This window comes from Bombina bombina, chromosome 2, assembly GCF_027579735.1.
Source record: "Bombina bombina isolate aBomBom1 chromosome 2, aBomBom1.pri, whole genome shotgun sequence".
Classification (NCBI taxonomy): domain Eukaryota; kingdom Metazoa; phylum Chordata; class Amphibia; order Anura; family Bombinatoridae; genus Bombina; species Bombina bombina.
The window spans coordinates 354,924,729-354,946,504 of record NC_069500.1 but is presented as its reverse complement, the minus strand read 5'-3'; the positions used below and the strand labels follow the sequence as shown (position 1 = coordinate 354,946,504).

Sequence of the window (21,776 nt, the reverse complement as noted above, 5' to 3'; positions counted from 1 at the left end):
CCCGTTTGCTGTTGGTTTATTTTATTCTACCAGGTTTCTAGATTTCACCTATTTTTTCTTTTAAATGTGGCATAACTGCGCTATTTATCCAAAAGGCAGTATCTACCCTTAAAGGGACAGTAAACTGTTTGGTACAACTACTGTAAGTGCTGTTAAGTAAAGCTCTACGTCTTCACACTGGGCTGAAGTACTCTTGCACCCTGTGATAAGCAGTGCACATTTTGTATTGTGTATTGTACACTTTAGTTTAACATGAATAATGCAGAGCAGAACTGTACATTTTTGCTGTGGATGCATTGTACTATATTATTCCTGAGGGTTTTTTTTGTTTATACATAATAAGTATAAAATAAAAAGCTCTATTGATCACGCTAAACCAAGGTGCAAGGTACAACGTTTCTGATCTGTCAATGCGCACAGTTTCTGTCACAAGATGCAAGTATTTGTATGTTAGCACCAGAGCTTCACCAAACAGCACCTGTAATCTTCTAAAATAAGATAAAAAAAACAATAATATAGTGAATAGTAACCCCAGCTTTTGTAGTTGTATATAGCTGTTTAAAGTCTCTTTAATTTTTAAAGGTGTATTTTAAACGCTTCAAGTGGGCCTGACTTTTCCATTTCCCTGTTGAGGATGTAGCTCTCAGTTGTAGAATGTTGCTATGAAATATGGTCCTGGAAACAAAGCTACTGTTGGTTTTCTAGGAATAGGGCCATATTTTGTAGCTAACTGTATTCTGCAGATATATGGCAATAATTAATTGCTTGTTGCTTTGCAGATCTGGCCTGTTTTGGGTTAATCACTGTTAAGCCAGACCTGTGCTCTAGAGCATTGTTAAAACATTTGTCATTGATTGCAACAAGAATAATACTGCATGTATATACAGTATACAGCTTTATATTTTAACCTTCAATTAAAGTATCACAAAATTCCATCCACATAATTATATTTGTAACATTTATTCCTACACTTTTCTTTTTTCTATCACACATACATATTCTATAAATACTTTTAAAATATGTACAGCAAAAATAACCTACATCCTATGTTGGGAATACATCAACCTTTCTCCAAAAAAAAAAATTGTGATACTTCAGTATTCTGAAAAAGGACAGCTTGTCCAACACTAAACACCTGCAAAATAAATACATAAATAAATGACACACTTCTGATAAACTCAAATACATTATCCAGCAGTAGCACCCCTGTAATTATAATACTTTTCTTTGTAATTAGTAAACAATTGGCAACATTTTGATTCGCACTAGTGGCTTCATATTTACATGTTGGCAAGGATATGTGGTGACCCCGCCCCCCAGGTGCGTCAGGCTCAAGTACACTATAATGATAGTGGTAGCACAAGGAACCTTATTATCAGATGCTTGCAAAAAAACAAAAATTACAGTTGAATCCAACTCTGGATTGTTACACATTTGACTGTTGCTGTGATTTGATTTTGTTATATCTTGCCTTGAGTATTGGAGCATGCCTATCTGTGTCTGCCTCATAACTCAGGACGACTTATTCATTTATTAAAGGACCATTTAAATGAAAGGATTGATGTAATGTATTAGAGCATGTAATATTATCACTAGCAACCCTGCAAATCTATGTGTTTAGCACTTGCACAATCAAGATGTGTGCAGTTAACACTTTCATATAATTTTGCCTAATTTTATAATTAACCCCTTAAAGTACCCTGTATGTCACAAGGGGTTCTTGCCAACAATGGCGAGACTGCACTATTTCTGCATGACTAACTGCATGAGGTATGCAGAAATAGTGCTCTCTCGCCACTGTCTGTGAGACCCGCACTATTATACCCCTAGAACTACAACAGACACCATATGTACAGGGTACGTTGTCTTTTCGGGAAATAGTAAAACATGTGTTTCTTTATTTTTTTAAGGAGCATCTAAATACCAACTTTCACGTCTGTGTTTATATATATATATATATATATATATATACATACACACATATACTCACACACACACACATACATATATATATATATATATATATATATATATATGTATGTATTTGTGTGTGTGTGTGTATATATATATGTATTTGTGTGTGTGTATATATATATGTCTGTGCGTGTGTATGTATATATATTTGTGTGTATGTATATATATATATATATATGTGTGTGTGTGTGTATATATATATATATATATACACATATACATTTACACATACATACACACACACACAAAAATGCATGTAGTCTAACATTTTGACCTGGTACATGGGCTAGTAAGAAGTGAGGATTTTATTTTCAATTTATAGAGTATCAAACTTTAATTTACTAGTAAACTATAGTGATCTATTCCTACCCATGCATGTATATATATGCCATATACATTTAGAAGTAATGATTTCTCTTTAACCCCTTAGCTATCAAAAAGGGTTGCAGTGAATTGTCTCTAATAGCTAGTGGGGTTACGAGGACTAGTTTCAGTTTTACAGTGACAGTATTTTTTCTCCCTAAGACATAGAGCATTTAGTAGTCTGTAGATTGTGCTTGGTTTGCTCATTATAATCTCTAATCTGTTTAGTATTTGCCAAAAATATTCTATCTGTATCTTTTCCTTTCCCTGTTTTTTTTTTATATACTTCCTTTCCCAATGAACTGCCAGGATTTGCTTCCTTAGAGCACACACAGTTCAAGCCGTGTTAGGTTTAATAGTTTCTCTCCCCCCCCCCCCCTCTGAAGCCGGGGTGGGGGGGTGTCCTTTCATTGCTACTGGCTCCTGAATCTGTCTTTTTTTTTTTTTTTTGTGCATTTGGTGTTACACTGCTAAGAGACCACCTCCTTACATCACATAGTATGCAGATGAAATATAAATATATATTTATATATACAGTTGAGGATACACAGTATTGCTAACGCATAGGGCTTGCAATGAAGCATGATGCACAGCTCTTTACAGATCAAGTTGGTGAAAGAAGCCAGCTTTGTCCTGCCGCATTCCACCTCTGCTCACAAGCGGCATTGTATGTGTGTGTGCAGGCCGACTCACAGCTGCTTGCTTTCTGATTTCAGGATGGATTCATGCGGTGTACACCCCAGCAGACTCACTGGTATTTGGTGGCAACATATTACACAGCTTCAACATTCCTATGCAGCTTCAAGTATATGAGATTGAAGACAGAACAAGGGTAAGATTGCAGTATTTTTTTCCAGCTAAAATAAATATGTTTATGAATTTGTTCATTTGGTTGCTGGTTTTAAAATACTATTTGTAAATTATGTTTTTATTTGCACGATTCAGCCTGAAAAATGTCTTTTTTTTTGGTATTTAAAAAAATATAAACTTTTAAACATGAGATTTCTTGTGTAATTCACCCAGCCAACTATAGTTTTATTTTTCAGATGGTGATTTGCAATACATTTTTAAGAAAATGTTAATTCATTATGTTGTTCTCCAAATAACTTATGAAAGCATAGTGTTTATATTGAAATACAAATTTAATGTCCGCTTCTCTCTCACACACAATGTTTCCACTCTTCCACATTCTTACTCTCCTTACCCTGTCATGCACACTCTCTTCCCTGTCTCTTACACACAATCTCCTCTCTCTTACACACAATGTCTCCCCTCTTCCACATGCTCAAAAAACTTTCAAGATCCAGCTTATAGAATTTTTTGTTACATATCAATTAGATACCTTTCTATTCACTTTGCTAGATCTGACCTTGTCATGTTAAATCAACAGTTTAAAGATAAATATTTTTGCAAATCCTGAAATGATCTCTTCCTCTAATACAGGGGTTCTTCAAACCATGGGTTGAGACTCATTACTGTGCCGCCTACACCAAGTTCACTGGGTCATGACGTGTGTGTGTGTTGTAGGAGGGTGTGTGTTTGTTGTTGGAGGGTATGTGTGTTGTAGAAGGGGGTGTGTGTTGTAGGAGAGTGTGTGTGTGTTGTAGGAGAGTGTGTGTGTTTTCTTCTTAAAAGGGAAGAGTCAACAGCTGCATTCATTACTTTTGGGAAATACAGAACCTGGCCACCAGGAGGAGGCAAAGACACCCCAGAAAAAGTCTTAAATACCTCCCCCACTTCCCTCATCCCCCAGTCATTCTTTGCCTTTTGTCACAGGAGGTTGGCAGAGAAGTGTCAGAAGTTCAAGATAGTCTCTCATGGAGGGTAGTACTTTTCGCAATGGAACTGGAGTTTTAAGTAATCCTGTCAGTCTCTCAGTGAGAGCATGGTTGAAAGTTAGTCCGGAGATGCAGGGAGAGTTTTCCTGTGAACCCATCCCGACTCATATTAACAGCTCCTTGGTAATCAGTTTTGACATGTTTCTCTGCCTACCTTTCTTCACTCAAGTCCATGTCAGAAGCGAGACTTCTATCTGTCACACTTGAAGGGCCGTGTTCCTGTTCCACGGCGTAGATTCCAGTAAGGTCGTTTCATTTTATTTCGATATGTGCATGTAATGTTAACGAAACAGGGTAGGGTCCCAGTGGGACTCCTTTTATCTTAATTTGGAATCATGGGTTAATATCTCCTGAGGGGGGGTTATTGAACAGGGTGGACTTTTAATCATGTTTGTTATATGGTTATATCTGCAAATGTGTATCTATACTCACGGCCTTTACGGAACTTAACAGCCTTCTTTTAATGATGCGCTTTTTCAAGGTTGCGCACCCTTTTCGTGACTGGCACAGTGCACCTTGTGACGGATGCGGTTACGTTGTTTTTCACTTCCGTATGCTGACTGTGTATGACCGAGAGAGTCTTGGGTTGTCTGGTTCACAGGAGGTGGTGAGTGCCCCAGCTATCGGAGGTGTTAAAGGGTGCCAGTTAGTTTTTTGTAATTTTTTTGTAATTCCAAGATTATGTAGGATTCTGATATGCGCTACACAGATGCCTCCGATACGGAGGTTGTGTCGTGATGAATATGAAATGGCCCGGGTAATCAATGCCCATCAGGTATGTTCAGATTGCCGTTCTAGAGTACTCTCTTCTCCCGAAGCAGGGAGCTTAGAGTGCGTTGAGCCATCCGCCTCCGAGGTTTTACATGACCTGTGAAGCGAGTGCTCCAGTCCATTTCCTGGCTACAGAAAGCAGGTGTCCCTATGGCCTTTACTCCTCCGGAGGGTGGCTTGTTTTCTTCAGAGGTTATGGCACGGTTCCGCATGGCCATTTCTATGGCGCTGAATCATTTATTTCTCCCAAGTGAAGTATTTATAAGATACTGTCCGTGTTCCGTTAACCAGGGCCCGTCGAGCGTAGGATCACTCGATTCAGTTTGGCCTTCTGGGGAAGCGTTGGCCCCTGAGGCTTCAGGGGCCCCTATCTCGGGGACAGGGTCTTCAGTTGATCCGGCGAGGGATAATTTTGCTTTCCATTATAGCCTGGCTCGCCTTTGTGTTCTTTCAAGACATGTTTTGGCAATGTTGGAGGATCCCAGTCCTAGCGGGCCGAGGGATCAGAGGCCTTTGAAGCTGGATGGCAAAATAGATATGACGTTTGGGGATGAAGCCAATCTCCTTAACGTCGCCGTTTTTCTTTGTGTTTTTCGGTTTCAGTTCTGAGCTTGGGTGAATGGGGCTTTTAATCGGCTGGTCCCGTTGTCATCCTCATTCACCTTGGGCGTTCACCTGATGGGTGCTGCCTTCATTTTATTTTTTGATCCGGATGGATGTGTTTAATTTGTTTTTTCTTAAGCTCATGTCTGTTAGATTTTCCTTTTTATGAACGTTCTTCTCTGGAACCAATACTTGCATTTTAGGTTGCGTGGGCACCTCCACGGAAGTTGCGCACTTGTTGAATAATAGAATTATGTTTTTCTAGTTCATTTTTCGATCTTTCGGGACGAATTTTCTTGGACCTTGGGCAGTTCTAGAGTGTCCTTCTACCAGGCAGGTACTGGCCGGATACTTTTTCGACTGTTACCAGGGTTCATGTCACCCTTGTGGTGCTTATTAATCCTGCTGGATTCTAAATGTCATTTGGCCTATTCTATGGACTCCGGGCTTGTATCCTACCGAAGTATGAGGCCTTGTATGAGTGTGTGTGTGTGTGTTGTATGAGTGTGTGTGTGTTGTATGAGTGTGCGCGTGTTGTATGAGTGTGCGCGTGTTGTATGAGTGTGCGCGTGTTGTATGAGTGTGCGCGTGTTGTATGAGTGTGCGCGTGTTGTATGAGTGTGCGTTGTATGAGTGTGTGTGTTATATGTGTGTGCATTGTATGGGAGTGTGTGTGTTATTACCTTTTACAACACTTTCAAGTTTGACTACAATCAGGAATAAAGTACACACACATCTTAGTCACCTTGCCAAAATGTGCAGCTATCCTGTTTTTTTCAGACCAAACATAAAAATAAAAATAGGTTTGTAAAAGTATGAACCCTGCTCTAATAAATTTATAGTATTTGTGATGTCATTGTTATGAATATTTCTTCAGGCAATGTTTAATTTTCAGTTATCGTATTAGCATGTTTAAACTCTAGCAAGCTGTGTTCCGAATGAGACAATCAAATTATATAGTAAGAAAATAACCTAAATAATACTAGATTCTTGTTACACCTTAGAGCAGGGCTACCCAGACTACGCTCCTGGACTATATATGCACCACTAAGGGATATGATGTGATTGTTGGCATTATTGAGCAGAAAACAAATGCCAGTAAATTGTTATCTTAAAAGCACTTCCGCGCTTCTCATTTTGTAGATTAGCTTGTGTATTTGTAGCAAAATTCAGTAGTATACAGTTACGTTGTTAGTTAATACAAACTAATTTCCTGTCTAATTTTTAACAACAAAAAGTATTTCTTTTACAAGATATGACGAGTCCATGGATTTCATCCTTACTTGTGGGATTAAACCTCCTGCTAGCAGGAAGTGGCAAAGAGCACCACAGCAGAGCTGTATATATATAGCTCCTCCCTTCCCCTCCCCCTCCAGTCATTCTCTTTGCCTGTGTTAGTGATAGGAAGAGGTAAAGTGAGGTGTTAGTTTAGATTCTTCAATCAAGAAGTTTTTTATTTTAAAATGGTGCCAGTGAGTACTATTTTTCTCAGGGAGAAATCGTCAGTATATACCTTCCCAAGAGGACTAGAGACATTTTATTTTTCTGCCCTGATGTTGATGATCTTAGCAAACGTTATCTAAGATCCATTCTGGTTCCCACAGAGCAGCTGAAGGTGGTGTAAGAAAAATCTTCAGTGTGGAGAACGATGTCATGCTACAAGCGGCATTGAGGTATGTTCAGTCTTTTGTTTCTGGGGAGAATTGATACATCAGAACAAACTGACGATATCCCTAGCTGGGGAGGAGTAAGCAGTATGTACTATAGGAAAATGGTGTACCTGGATTCCCTGTTATTTTGATTATATTACTAGTGTGGTATATCACTTTAAAATTATTATGTGGGCTGACGCTGGGAGATGCGGCTAGAGTTTATTGCTGACTTGACAGGCCTTACAATGTGAAGCGCTTATTGCGCAGAATGTGTATGTTGTGAGCACATGGCTGACCTATGGAAGACCGACATGTTTGGGTTTTTTTCTCTACCCATGCGGGTCTCGGTAGGATAGGAGTTACGCCCACGGTGGGCGGGGCCTATTTTCGCACACTCAGACGCGCAGTGTGTGTTCCGGATCAGTAGCAAGATTTAAGCTAATTGAAACACTGTAACAACCCAGACATGATAGGTTCGTAATGTTGTTGTGAAACACATAAATTCACTAAGATTCATATATCAAATTAGATATGTTATCCCAATGTTGATCATATAAATAATGACTTGTATTTATATGTTTATATATCAGGATAGATTTATATAGTTAAAGGAAAGCTCAGTATATGAGTCTGTGAATATACTTAGCTATCAGCAAACAATAATAAAATAAGATGCATAGGATGGAACAAAGATTATATGCAAGCAATGAAGTAATGCTAAACGCATGTAATTCAAATAGAATAATGTTACTGATAAAGCAGATAAGGATCGCTTACCAAGCGTTGAATAAGGATATATGAGGATGGTAAAAGTTTGTCAGAGGTAAAGTTGTTACTTTGCAGAGCAGATCCGAGCAGCGGGAAGCGGCCAGACAGGTAGTCAGAAGCGTGGCGTGTGCGGAGATGAACGGAGCGGTCGTCGGTGACGTCACCCGCCTGTCAGCTGAGTGCTCCGATGCTGTTCAGAGGAGCCGGAATGGAGTGTTGAATAGCAGGTAATGCTGTAAGTTGAGCAAGAGGTTAGACTTTGTAAAACACAGACAGGATCTGAATTAGACCGAGTCCAGGAGGTAAGAGCTGGATAGGCTAGTACTCAGAAGTATTCCTCAATACCAAGAAAAGACATTAAGTGAGGGCGTGCCTTATAAAGGATAAATAACTTGAAAGAGAGGCAAAACAATTTAACCCTATAGTGCACTGAAAGGTTGTTACAGAGGGCCCCCTCAAAATGAACCACTCCGAGGTTCAAGGACGAGGCCGGTCCGGATTCCGACGGTGAAAAAGAGACACCATCCTTGGGGCAGACAAATTAACGTCTGGCTCCCAAGAGTCATTATCGGATGAGTAACCCTTCCAATGGATCAGGTATTGCAACCTGCCAGAAACTTTCCTAGAGTCCAGTATCTTCTCAACTTCAAACTCACAGTCGGGAACGATAGGTACCTGCGGGTAAAATCCAGATAATGCCTTTCTGAGTTCTTTATATGGTTTGAGTAAGTTGACATGGAAAGTGGGATGTATCTTATATTTATCAGGAAGGTCCAATGTGACTGCGTTAGAATTTATAATCCTTTTAATTGGAAATGGACCAATGTAGAATCTATTCAGCTTCTTAGTTGGTGTACTGAGATGAAGATTCTTTGTTGACAACCATACAAGATCTCCTATCATATACTTGGGTGCTGGTCCCCTTCTAAGGTCGTAGTATACCTTTTGTCTGTCTTGGGCGATCTTGATGTTATCAGCAAGAATAGAAAAGGTTTCAGAAATGCTGTTAGTGGTGTCGTTGACAACAGGGCATTGACTGTCATGTTGAGGGTTAACGTGAAAGATTGGGTGAAACCCATAATTCGCAAAGAACGGAATGGTCTTGATCGTGGAATGATACGCGTTGTTGTGAGCGAATTCTGCCAGTGGTAGCAGAGATGACCAATTATCCTGGTTTTGTGTCACAAAGCATCTGAGATATTCCTCCAACCACTGGTTCGTCCTCTCTGTCTGACCGTTCGTTTGGGGATGGTAGTACTTAAGCGTTGTTCGATGTTTAATGATTTACAGAGTTCTTTCCACATCCGAGACGTAAACTGAGTACCTCTATCCGTGGTTATAGAAAGAGGTAACCCATGCAATTTGATGACATTGTTGATCAATAAAGTGGCAGTTTCTAAGGATGTTGGAAGTTTGTGAAAGGGTATAAAATGTGCTAGTTTCGTGAATAAATCAACAACTACCAGAATAGTGTTATTGCTACTTGATTTGGGAAGTTCTACTATAAAATCAGCAGCTATGTGAGTCCAAGGTTTGTCAGGTATGGGTAGTGAAAGTAGATAACCCACTGGCTTGTGTTTATCGATTTTACATGTAGTACAAATCTCACAAGATTGTACATACTTTTGTATATCAGTGGTCATGTGCGGCCACCAATAATGCCTTTTTGTTAATTCTAGAGTCTTGTGTATCCCAGGATGACCTGTGAGGTATGACTCATGCATATTTTCTCCAACATAGGTGTGTCCGGTCCACGGCGTCATCCTTACTTGTGGGATATTCTCCTCCCCAACAGGAAATGGCAGAGAGCCCAGCAAAGCTGGTCACATGATCCCTCCTAGGCTCCGCCTTCCCCAGTCATTCTCTTTGCCGTTGCACAGGCAACATCTCCACGGAGATGGCTCAGAGTTTTTTGGTGTTTAAATGTAGTTTTTATTCTTCTATCAAGAGTTTGTTATTTTAAAATAGTGCTGGTATGTACTATTTACTCTGAAACAGAAAAGAGATGTAGATTTCTGTTTGTAAGAGGAAAATGATTTTAGCAACCGTTACTAAAATCGATGGCTGTTTCCACACAGGACGGTTGAGAGGAATTAACTTCAGTTGGGGGAAACAGTGAGCAGACTTTGGCTGCTTGAGGTATGACACATTTCTAACAAGACTTGGTAATGCTGGAAGCTGTCATTTTCCCTATGGGATCCGGTAAGCCATTTTTATTAATAAGAATAAAGGGCTTCACAAGGGCTTTAAAGACTGGTAGACATTTTTCTGGGCTAAAACGATTGATTTATAAGCAGTTTTAATAGTTATAGCTTTGAGGAGTTATTTTATTCTTGGGAATTATGTTAAAAAAACGGCAGGCACTGTATTGGACACCTTTTTCACTGGGGGCCTTCTCTAATCATAGGCAGAGCCTCATTTTCGCGCCACTAATGCGCAGTTGTTTTTGGGAAGCAAGGCATGCAGATGCATGTGTGAGGAGCTCAGATACACAGAAAAAGCTTACTGAAGGCGTCATTTGGTATCGTATTCCCCTCTGGGCTTGGTTGGGTCTCAGCAAAGCAGATACCAGGGACTGTATAGGGGTTAAATATAAAAACGGCTCGGGTTCCGTTATTTTAAGAGTTAAAGCTTTCAAATTTGGTGTGCAATACTTTTAAGGCTTTAAGACACTGTGGTGAAATTTTGGTGAATTTTTAACAATTCCTTCATACTTTTTCGCATATTCAGTAATAAAGTGTGTTCAGTTTAAAATTTAAAGAGACAGTAACGCTTTTATTTTAAAACGTTTTTTGTGCTTTGTTATCAAGTTTATGCCTGTTTAACATGTCTGAACTATCAGATAGACTATGTTCTGTATGTGAGGAAGCCAAGGTTCCTTCTCATTTAAATAGATGTGATGTATGTGACAAACAATTTAGAGAAAATGATGCCCAAGATGATTCCTCAAGTGAGGAGAGTAAGCATGGTACTGCATCATCCCCTCCTTCGTCTACGCCAGTCTTGCCCACACAGGAGGCCCCTAGTACATCTAGTGCGCCAATACTCCTTACTATGCAACAATTAACGGCTGTAATGGATAATTCTATCAAAAACATTTTAGCCAAAATGCCCACTTATCAGCGAAAGCGCGGCTGCTCTGTTTTAGAAAATACTGAAGAGCAGGAGGACGCTGATGATAATGGTTCTGACATGCCCCTACACCAGTCTGAAGGGGCCAGGGAGGTTTTGTCTGAGGGAGAAATTTCAGATTCAGGGAAAATTTCTCAACAAGCTGAACCTGATGTTATTACATTCAAATTTAAATTGGAACATCTCCGCACTCTGCTTAAGGAGGTGTTGTCTACTCTGGATGATTGTGACAATTTGGTCATTCCAGAGAAATTATGTAAGATGGACAAGTTCCTAGAGGTCCCGGTGCCCCCCGAAGCTTTTCCTATACCCAAGCGGGTGGCGGACATTGTAAACAAAGAATGGGAAAGGCCCGGCATACCTTTTGTCCCTCCCCCTATATTTAAGAAATTGTTTCCTATGGTCGACCCCAGAAAGGACTTATGGCAGACAGTCCCCAAGGTCGAGGGGGCGGTTTCTACTCTAAACAAACGCACTACTATCCCTATAGAAGATAGTTGTGCTTTCAAAGATCCTATGGATAAAAAATTAGAGGGTTTGCTTAAAAAGATGTTTGTTCAGCAAGGTTACCTTCTACAACCAATTTCATGCATTGTTCCTGTCACTACAGCAGCGTGTTTCTGGTTCGATGAACTAGAAAAGTCGCTCGATAAGGAATCTTCTTATGAGGAGATTATGGACAGGGTTCACGCTCTTAAATTGGCTAACTCTTTTACTTTAGACGCCACTTTGCAATTAGCTAGATTAGCGGTGAAAAATTCAGGGTTTGCTATTGTGGCGCGCAGAGCGTTTTGGCTAAAGTCTTGGTCAGCGGATGCGTCCTCCAAGAACAAATTGCTTAACATACCTTTCAAGGGGAAAACGCTGTTTGGCCCTGACTTGAAAGAGATTATTTCAGATATCACTGGGGGAAAGGGCCACGCCCTTCCTCAGGATAGGTCTTTTAAGGCTAAAAATAAACCAAATTTTCGTCCCTTTCGCAGAAACGGACCAGCCTCAAGTTCTACATCCTCTAAGCAAGAGGGTAATACTTCTCAAACCAAGCGAGCCTGGAGGCCAATGCAAGGCTGGAACAAAGGTAAGCAGGCCAAGAAACCTGCCACTGCTACCAAGACAGCATGAGATGTTGGCCCCCGATCCGGGACCGGATCTGGTGGGGGGCAGACTTTCTCTCTTCGCTCAGGCTTGGGCAAGAGATGTTCTGGATCCTTGGGCGCTAGAAATAGTCTCCCAAGGTTATCTTCTGGAATTCAGGGAGCTACCCCCAAGGGGAAGGTTCCACAGGTCTCAATTGTCTTCAGACCACATAAAAAGACAGGCATTCTTACATTGTGTAGAATACCTGTTAAAAATGGGAGTGATTCACCCTATTCCATTAGGAGATCAAGGGATGGGATTCTACTCCAATCTGTTCATAGTTCCCAAAAAAGAGGGAACATTCAGACCAATCTTAGATCTCAAGATCCTAAACAAGTTTCTCAGGGTTCCATCGTTCAAAATGGAAACCATTCGGACAATTCTTCCTACCATCCAGGAAGGTCAATTCATGGCCACGGTGGATTTAAAGGATGCGTATCTACATATTCCTATCCACAAGGAACATCATCGGTTCCTAAGGTTCGCCTTTCTGGACAAGCATTACCAGTTTGTGGCACTTCCATTCGGATTAGCCACTGCTCCAAGAATTTTCACAAAGGTACTAGGGTCCCTTCTAGCGGTGCTAAGACCAAGGGGCATTGCAGTAGTACCTTACTTGGACGACATACTGATTCAAGCGTCGTCTCTGCCACAAGCAAAGGCTCATACGGACATTGTCCTGGCCTTTCTCAGATGTCACGGGTGGAAAGTGAACGTAGAAAAAAGTTCTCTATCCCCGTCAACAAGAGTTCCCTTCTTGGGAACAATAATAGACTCCTTAGAAATGAGGATTTTTCTGACAGAGACCAGAAAATCAATACTTCTAAGCTCTTGTCAAGTACTTCATTCTGTTCTTCTTCCTTCCATAGCTCAGTGCATGGAAGTAATAGGTTTGATGGTCGCGGCAATGGACATAGTTCCTTTTGCGCAAATTCATCTAAGACCATTACAACTGTGCATGCTCAGTCAGTGGAATGGGGATTATACAGACTTGTCTCCGACGATACAAGTAGATCAGAGGACCAGAGATTCACTCCGTTGGTGGCTGTCCCTGGACAACTTGTCACAAGGGATGAGCTTCCGCAGACCAGAGTGGGCCATTGTCACGACCGACGCCAGTCTGGTGGGCTGGGGCGCGGTCTGGGAACCCCTGAAAGCTCAGGGTCTTTGGTCTCGAGAAGAATCTCTTCTCCCGATAAATATTCTGGAACTGAGAGCGATATTCAATGCTCTCAAGGCTTGGCCTCAGCTAGCAAAGTCCAAATTAATACGGTTTCAATCAGACAACATGACGACTGTTGCGTATATCAACCATCAGGGGGGAACAAGGAGTTCCCTGGCGATGGAAGAAGTGACCAAAATAATTCAATGGGCGGAGACAAACTCCTGCCACTTGTCTGCAATCCACATCCCAGGAGTGGAAAATTGGGAAGCGGATTTTCTGAGTCGTCAGACATTTCATCCGGGGGAGTGGGAACTCCATCCGGAAATCTTTGCCCAAATAATTCAATTGTGGGGCATTCCAGACATGGATCTGATGGCGTCTCGTCAGAACTTCAAGGTTCCTTGCTACGGGTCCAGATCCAGGGATCCCAAGGCGACTCTAGTGGATGCACTAGTAGCACCTTGGACCTTCAACCTAGCTTATGTGTTCCCACCGTTTCCTCTCATTCCCAGGCTGGTAGCCAGGATCAAACAGGAGAGGGTATCGGTGATCTTGATAGCTCCTGCGTGGCCACGCAGGACTTGGTATGCAGATCTGGTGAATATGTCATCGACTCCACCATGGAAGCTACCTTTGAGACAGGACCTTCTTGTTCAAGGTCCGTTCGAACATCCGAATCTGGCCTCACTCCAACTGACTGCTTGGAGATTGAACGCTTGATTTTATCAAAGCGAGGGTTCTCAGATTCTGTCATTGATACTCTTGTTCAGGCTAGAAAGCCTGTAACTAGAAAAATCTACCATAAAATATGGAAAAAATATATCTGTTGGTGTGAATCTAAAGGATTCCCATGGAACAAGATAAAAATTCCTAAGATTCTATCCTTTCTTCAAGAAGGTTTGGAGAAAGGATTATCTGCAAGTTCTTTGAAGGGACAGATTTCTGCTTTATCTGTTTTACTTCACAAAAAGTTGGCGGCTGTGCCAGATGTTCAAGCTTTTGTTCAGGCTCTGGTTAGAATCAAGCCTGTTTACAAACCTTTGACTCCTCCTTGGAGTCTCAATTTAGTTCTTTCAGTTCTTCAGGGGGTTCCGTTTGAACCCCTACATTCCGTTGATATCAAGTTATTATCTTGGAAAGTTTTGTTTTTGGTTGCAATTTCTTCTGCTAGAAGAGTTTCAGAGTTATCTGCTCTGCAGTGTTCTCCTCCTTATCTGGTGTTCCATGCAGATAAGGTGGTTTTGCGTACTAAACCTGGTTTTCTTCCGAAAGTTGTTTCTAACAAAAATATTAACCAGGAGATAGTCGTGCCTTCTTTGTGTCCGAATCCAGTTTCAAAGAAGGAACGTTTGTTACACAATTTGGATGTAGTTCGTGCTCTAAAATTCTATTTAGAGGCTACAAAGGATTTCAGACAAACTTCTTCCTTGTTTGTTGTTTATTCTGGTAAAAGGAGAGGTCAAAAAGCAACTTCTACCTCTCTCTCTTTTTGGCTTAAAAGCATCATCCGATTGGCTTATGAGACTGCCGGACGGCAGCCTCCTGAAAGAATCACAGCTCACTCCACTAGGGCCGTGGCTTCCACATGGGCCTTCAAGAACGAGGCTTCTGTTGAGCAGATATGTAAGGCAGCGACTTGGTCTTCACTGCACACTTTTACCAAATTTTACAAATTTGATACTTTTGCTTCTTCTGAGGCTATTTTTGGGAGAAAGGTTTTGCAAGCCGTGGTGCCTTCCATCTAGGTGACCTGATTTGCTCCCTCCCATCATCCGTGTCCTAAAGCTTTGGTATTGATTCCCACAAGTAAGGATGACGCCGTGGACCGGACACACCTATGTTGGAGAAAACAGAATTTATGCTTACCTGATAAATTACTTTCTCCAACGGTGTGTCCGGTCCACGGCCCGCCCTGGTTTTTTAATCAGGTCTGATTAATTATTTTCTCTAACTACAGTCACCACGGTATCATATGATTTCTCCTATGCATATTCCTCCTTTACGTCGGTCGAATGACTGGGGAAGGCGGAGCCTAGGAGGGATCATGTGACCAGCTTTGCTGGGCTCTTTGCCATTTCCTGTTGGGGAGGAGAATATCCCACAAGTAAGGATGACGCCGTGGACCGGACACACCGTTGGAGAAAGTAATTTATCAGGTAAGCATAAATTCTGTTTTTGAGAATATTCATTCTCAATGAAGGTGGTACATACAGATTGTTTCTGTTATAGTATAAACCATCAATGTTTTTCGTTAACAGATGTTTTGGCAAGGTAGTATCACTTTGTTGTTCCTCTTGGAAATGAGAATCCTCATTAAAGGCTATGCCGAGAGTTTCCTGAAAACAGTGTTCTGGTATTATGGTTCCATAGGGAGTTTGTTGTTTAGGTTTTTCGGGTAGTCTTGAAAGAATGTCAGCTTTGGTGTTTTTTGATGCGGGTCTGTAGGTTATGTTATATGAAAACCTTGAAAAAAAGAGACTCCACCTCACTTGTCTGGAAGTTAAAGTTCGGTGAGTCTTCAGGTACTGGAGGTTTCTTTGGTCTGTATATATTTGTATGGGTAAGTCAGTGCCCTCTAAAAGGTGCCTCCAATGTTCCAAAGCTGACTTCATAGCGAGCAGTTCCTTCTCCCCTATGTGATAATTGAGTTCTGAGGCTGTTAATACTCTAGAGTAATATGCAATTGGGTGAATGGGTTCTTGAGGTGTGGGCCTTTGTGAGAGTATGGCTCCAATGGCATAATGTGATGTGTCAACTTCTAAAATGTATTGGAGATTAGATTTGGGAAAAGATAATATTGGTGCAGTAGTGAAACATGTTTTTAGGTATTGGAACACCTCGTTTGTTGAATGTGTCCAAGAAAAAGGAGTTTTGTTTTTTGTTAGTTCAGTTAGAGGTTTTGCAATGCTTGCAAAATCTCTTATGAATTTCCGGTAAAATTATGAATTTCCGGTAAAAGTTGGAAAAACCAAGAAACCTCTGAACATCTTTTTTTGTTTTTGGAGTTGGCCAATCTTGAATAGCAGAGACCTTGTCATTTTGCATTGATATACCTTGTGGTGTAATGTGATAACCCAAAAATGTGATATCCTGTGAATGAAAAATACATTTTTCTAATTTCACATACAATTGATGTGCCTGTAACCTGACATGTTCTTCGATAGTAGAGGAATATATTAGTATGTCATCTAGATATATGACCATAGAGGTATCAAGTAAATCTCTGAATATGTCGTTAATATATCTTTGAAAGGTGGCAGGGGTGTTACAAAGCCCGAAAGGCATTACGGTGTATTCATACAGCCCGTATCGGGTTCTGAATGCGGTGAGCCATTCATCACCAAGTCTAATTCTTATAAGGTTGTACGCCCCCCTTAGGTCAAGTTTTGTAAATATAGTTGCACCTCTCAACCTTTCGATTAATTCAGGGATCAAGGGAAGTGGGTAGCGATTTTTTATTGTTCTCTTATTGAATTCCCTTTGTATACTGTGGTGATGCTCTTGTGTCATGATATCTGATGTTGTTGTCATGGGAAATCTTTTCCTGTTTTCTCTCTCTGATTCTGTGATCTATCTTAATACTCAGCTGCATTAGAGCTTCTAAGTCATCAGGTAAATCTAGTCTGGCAAATTCATCTTTAATAGGTTCTGATAAACCCAATCTAAATTGACTCTTTAAGGAAACCTGGTTCCAACCGGAGTCCAATTGCCAGATTTTGAATTCAGAAATATAATCCTCCACAGCCCTCTTATTTCGTTTTAGACTTCTGAGTTTATGTTCAGCAGTACTTTGTCTGTGAGGATCTTCATAAAGGGAAGAAAGAGAGCTAAGGAAATTATCCAAAGAATTTATAATTGGACTGGTTTGCTCATAAAGAGAATCAGCCCAAACACGGGGTTCCCCTCTTAGATAGGATATCATTGTTAAAACCTTAATTTTATCATTAGAGAAGGTTTTAGGTTTTAAAGTAAAAAATAATGTGCAAGCATTTATAAACTGTCTGAATTGTTTCCTGTCTCCACTGAATTTGTCTGGTGGACTAACAGGCGGTTCTGGAAGAGACTCAGTGTGTTGTGGTGCAGGAGTCAGGCCTTCTTTAATTATATTTTTCAAGGTCTGATTTTCTACCTGTAGGTCTCTGAGGCCCTGATTTAACTTTTTGGCCTAGAGTAACCACATAGTTAGAGAGCTCCACATGGTTCATCACACCTTATTTAGTTTGGCTTGGTATTCTGTAACAACCTAGACATGATAGGTTCAGTAATGTTGTTGTGAAACACATAAATTCACTAAGATTCATATATCAAATTAGATATGTTATCCCAATGTTGATCATATAAATAATGACTTGTATTTATATGTTTATATATCAGGATAGATTTATATAGTTAAAGGAAAGCTCAGTATATGAGTCTGTGAATATACTTAGCTATCAGCAAACAATAATAAAATAAGATGCATAGGATGGAACAAAGATTATATGCAAGCAACGAAGTAATGCTAAACGCATGTAATTCAAATAGAATAATGTTACTGATAAAGCAGATAAGGATCGCTTACCAAGCGTTGAATAAGGATATATGAGGATGGTAAAAGTTTGTCAGAGGTAAAGTCGTTACTTTGCAGAGCAGATCCGAGCAGCGGGAAGCGGCCAGACAGGTAGTCAGAAGCGTGGCGTATGCAGAGATGAACGGAGCGGCCGTCGGTGACGTCACCCGCCTGTCAGCTGAGTGCTCCGATGCTGTTCAGAGGAGCCGGAATGGAGTGTTGAATAGCAGGTAATGCTGTAAGTTGAGCAAGAGGTTAGACCTTGTAAAACACAGACAGGATCTGAATTAGACCGAGTCCAGGAGGTAAGAGCTGGATAGGCTAGTACTCAGAAGTATTCCTCAATACCAAGCAAAGACATTAAGTGAGGGCGTGCCTTATAAAGGATAAATAACTTGAAAGAGAGGCAAAACAATTTAACCCTATAGTGCACTGAAAGGTTGTTACAGACACATAGGGACAATTTTTATTGCTGAAATCGTGTCTTTGTCTAACAACAGAAAAATTGTTGCGCTTTTATTATTTAAAGGCGCAGTACACATTTTTTGGTTTAAATACTTTAATATATGTTTTGACTTCAGAGTACAATATATCAAGTAAAGATAGACTATTATTGCTCTTGCTAGTCTGTTTAACATGTCTGACCTTGAGGAATCTACTTGTTCTATGTGTTTAGATGACTCTGTGGAACCCCCTCTTACTTTTTGTCCCTCATGTACTGAATGGGCCTTACAATGTAAAGAGCACATTTTATTTAAGAAAAGTGTGTCTAAGGATGATTCTCAGTCTGAGGAGGATCAGGGTATGCCGTCGAATTCTCCACAAGCGTCACAACCTTTTACGTCCACCCAAGCGATGCCTGGTTCTTCAACCGCGTCTAATTCATTTACTCTGCAGGATATGGCTGCAGTTATGTCAACTACCCTTACAGAGGTATTATCTTAGTTGCCAGTGTTACAGGGTAAACACAGTAGGACAGAAGTCAATGTGAATACTGAGTCCTCTGATGCTTTGTTAGCTATTTTCGATGTACCCTCACAGGGATCTGATTTGGGGGTCAGGGTACTTCTGTCTGAGGGGGAACTTTCCGATTCGGGAAGTGTGTTACCTCAGACGGACTCGGACATCATGTCCTTTAGATTTAAGCTTGAACACCTCCGCCTGTTACTTCGGGAGGTTTTAGCAACTCTAGATGACTGAGACTCTATTGTGGTACCACCAGAGAAATTTCGGAGATTATTAAGAGGGAATGGGACAGACCGGGTATCCCGTTCTTACCTTCTCCTAATTTCAAGAAAATGTATCCCATATCTGACACTGTGCGGGACTCTTGGCAAACAGTCCCTAAGGTGGAGGGAGCTATCTCAGTAAGAGAAGCGGGATTCGGCTCTAAAAAAGCTGAATAGGCAGACCGGCTATGTGAAATATAAATTAAAACAATTTAATAGACATCATGTGAAATATAAAATAAAACAAAATAAAACCATTTGTAGACAACAATATGGAACAAAAATACAATTTAAAAACAGTTCATGGATCCATGATGTAGTGCAATTAAAATTAATTATTATAATAGTAGTACAAATGCTAAAAGACAATAATAGAACGCCTATCTAAACGTTAAGATATGGAGCTAAAAATTTGCTCAGTCTAAAAAAGACCAATGACACTAAGATGTCAGAATAGAAGGGTCAATGGCGCTACAATTGAATGCTTGATTTTATCTAAGCGTGGGGTTCTCTGATTCGGTCATTGATACTTTGATTCAGGCACGTAAGCCTGTTAATAGAAAGATCTACCATAAGATATGACGTAAATATCTTCATTGGTGCGAATCCAAGGCTTACTCATAGAGTAGAGTTAGGATTCCCAGGATTCTGTCTTTTCTCCAAGAAGGATTGGAGAAAGGGTTATCAGCAAGTTCCTTAAAGGGACAAATCTCTGCTTTGTCACTTTTACTACACAAACATTTGGCAGATGTTCCAGACGTTCAGTCTTTTTGTCAGGCTCTGACCATAATCAAACCTGTGTTTAGACCAATTGCTCCACCCTGGAGTTTGAATTTAGTTCTTAATGTACTTCAAGGGGTTCAGTTTGAACCCATGCATTCCATAGATATTAAGTTGTTATCTTGGAAAGTTTTATTTTTGGTTGCTATTTCTTCTGCTCGTAGAGTTTCTGAGCTTTCAGCGTTACAATGTGACTCGCCTTATCTTGTCTTCCATTCTGATAAGGTGGTTTTACGTACCAAAACTGGGTTCCTTCCTAAGGTTGTTTCAAATTAGAATATTAATCAGGCAATTGTTGTTCCTTCTTTATGTCCTAATCCTTCTTCTAAGAAGGAGCGTCTGTTGCATAACTTGGACGTGGTCCGTGCCCTGAAGTTTTACTTGCAGGCGACTAAGGAATTCTGTCAATCATCTTCATTATTCATTGTGTTTTCTGGAAAGCGTAGGGGCCAGAAAGCTACGGCTACCTCTCTTTCTTTTTGGCTGAAGAATATCATCCGTCTGGCATATGAGACTGCTGGACAGCAGCCTCCTGAAAGAATTACGGCTCATTCAACTAGGGCTGTGGCTTCCTCATGGGCATTTAAAAACAATGCTTCTGTTGAACAGATTTGCAAGGCTGCGACTTGTTCGTCTCTTCACACTTTTTCCAAATTTTCCAAATTTGATACTTTTGCTTCTTCTGAAGCTCTTTTTGGCAGAAAGGTTCTTCAAGCAGTGGTGCCTTCCGTTTACGTTCCTGTCTTGTCCCTCCCTTTCATCCGTGTATCCCACAAGTAAGGATGAAATCGTCATATCTTGTAAAAGAAAAGAAATTTATGCTTACATGATAAATTTATTTATTTTACGATATGACGAGTCCACGGCCCACCCTGTCATTTCTAAGACAGGTATGTATTTATTTTTATTAAACTTCAGTCACCTCTGCACCTTTGGCTTTTCCTTTCTCTTCCTAACTTCGGTCGAATGACTGGAGGGGGAGGGATGAGCTATATATACAGCACTGCTGTGGTGCTCTTTGCCACTTCCTGCTAGCAGGAGGATTAATCCCTCAAGTAAGGATGAAATCCGTGGACTCGTCATATCGTAAAAGAAATACATTTATCAGGTAAGCATAAATTTCCTTTTTACATAAGTGTGCGTATAATGTAATGTGACCCATCCAATCAATAATGACGACTGGTCTTACAAAAACCCTACAACTAGAAAAAACGCATTACATTAGAAAAGGGAAAATAAGACTTCTTGCTCAACGTAGAATTTTTCTGGAAACACACCATTTAAAGGGACAGTCAACACCCGATGTAACATACCTTAGATCAGGAATGGAAGATGCAGCAACACCGCATCACATGTCGATGAGCTCTAACGATATTGGAGTAATCAATGAAAATACATAGGTTTATTCCATGAAGATATGGCCGCCAAACTCCTCCCCCTCCTCCTTCGTCCCCTTCTCTAATGTTTTAACATGCTCTTTCATTTTTCAAAGGGTGATGGTTCTGTTTTGATAATGCGCATTATCTTCTGCACGCTTGCAAACCGACCGAGGATTTCATTGCAATTGGGGGATTCAATTAAAAAGAAGGTTTATACGTAATAGTGGGGGGAGTTTGGCGGCCATATTTTCAAGGAATAAAGCTATGTATTTTCTGTGATTTCACCAATACCATTAGAGCTCATCAACATCGATGCAGTGTAGCTGCATCTTCTATTCCGGATCTAAGGTATGGCCTTAAAGGATTACTTTCTGTTATAATTTTTAAGCTAAACAACTAACATATTAAAGTTAATAAACATTAATTAAAACCTACT

The 21,776-nt window shown here is 40.5% G+C and overlaps 1 protein-coding gene across 3 annotated transcripts in view; it reads left to right on the top strand.

Moving 5' to 3' along the window:
* Positions 1 to 21,776, top strand: part of KDM2B (lysine demethylase 2B) — a 1,014,988-nt gene that overhangs the window by 633,494 nt on the left and 359,718 nt on the right. For all 3 annotated transcript variants that reach the window (XM_053701743.1, XM_053701744.1, XM_053701742.1), the window contains exon 9: positions 3,054 to 3,169. In XM_053701743.1, the coding sequence (XP_053557718.1) occupies positions 3,054 to 3,169 (116 nt within the window). The remainder of the gene's footprint in view (positions 1 to 3,053; positions 3,170 to 21,776) is intronic.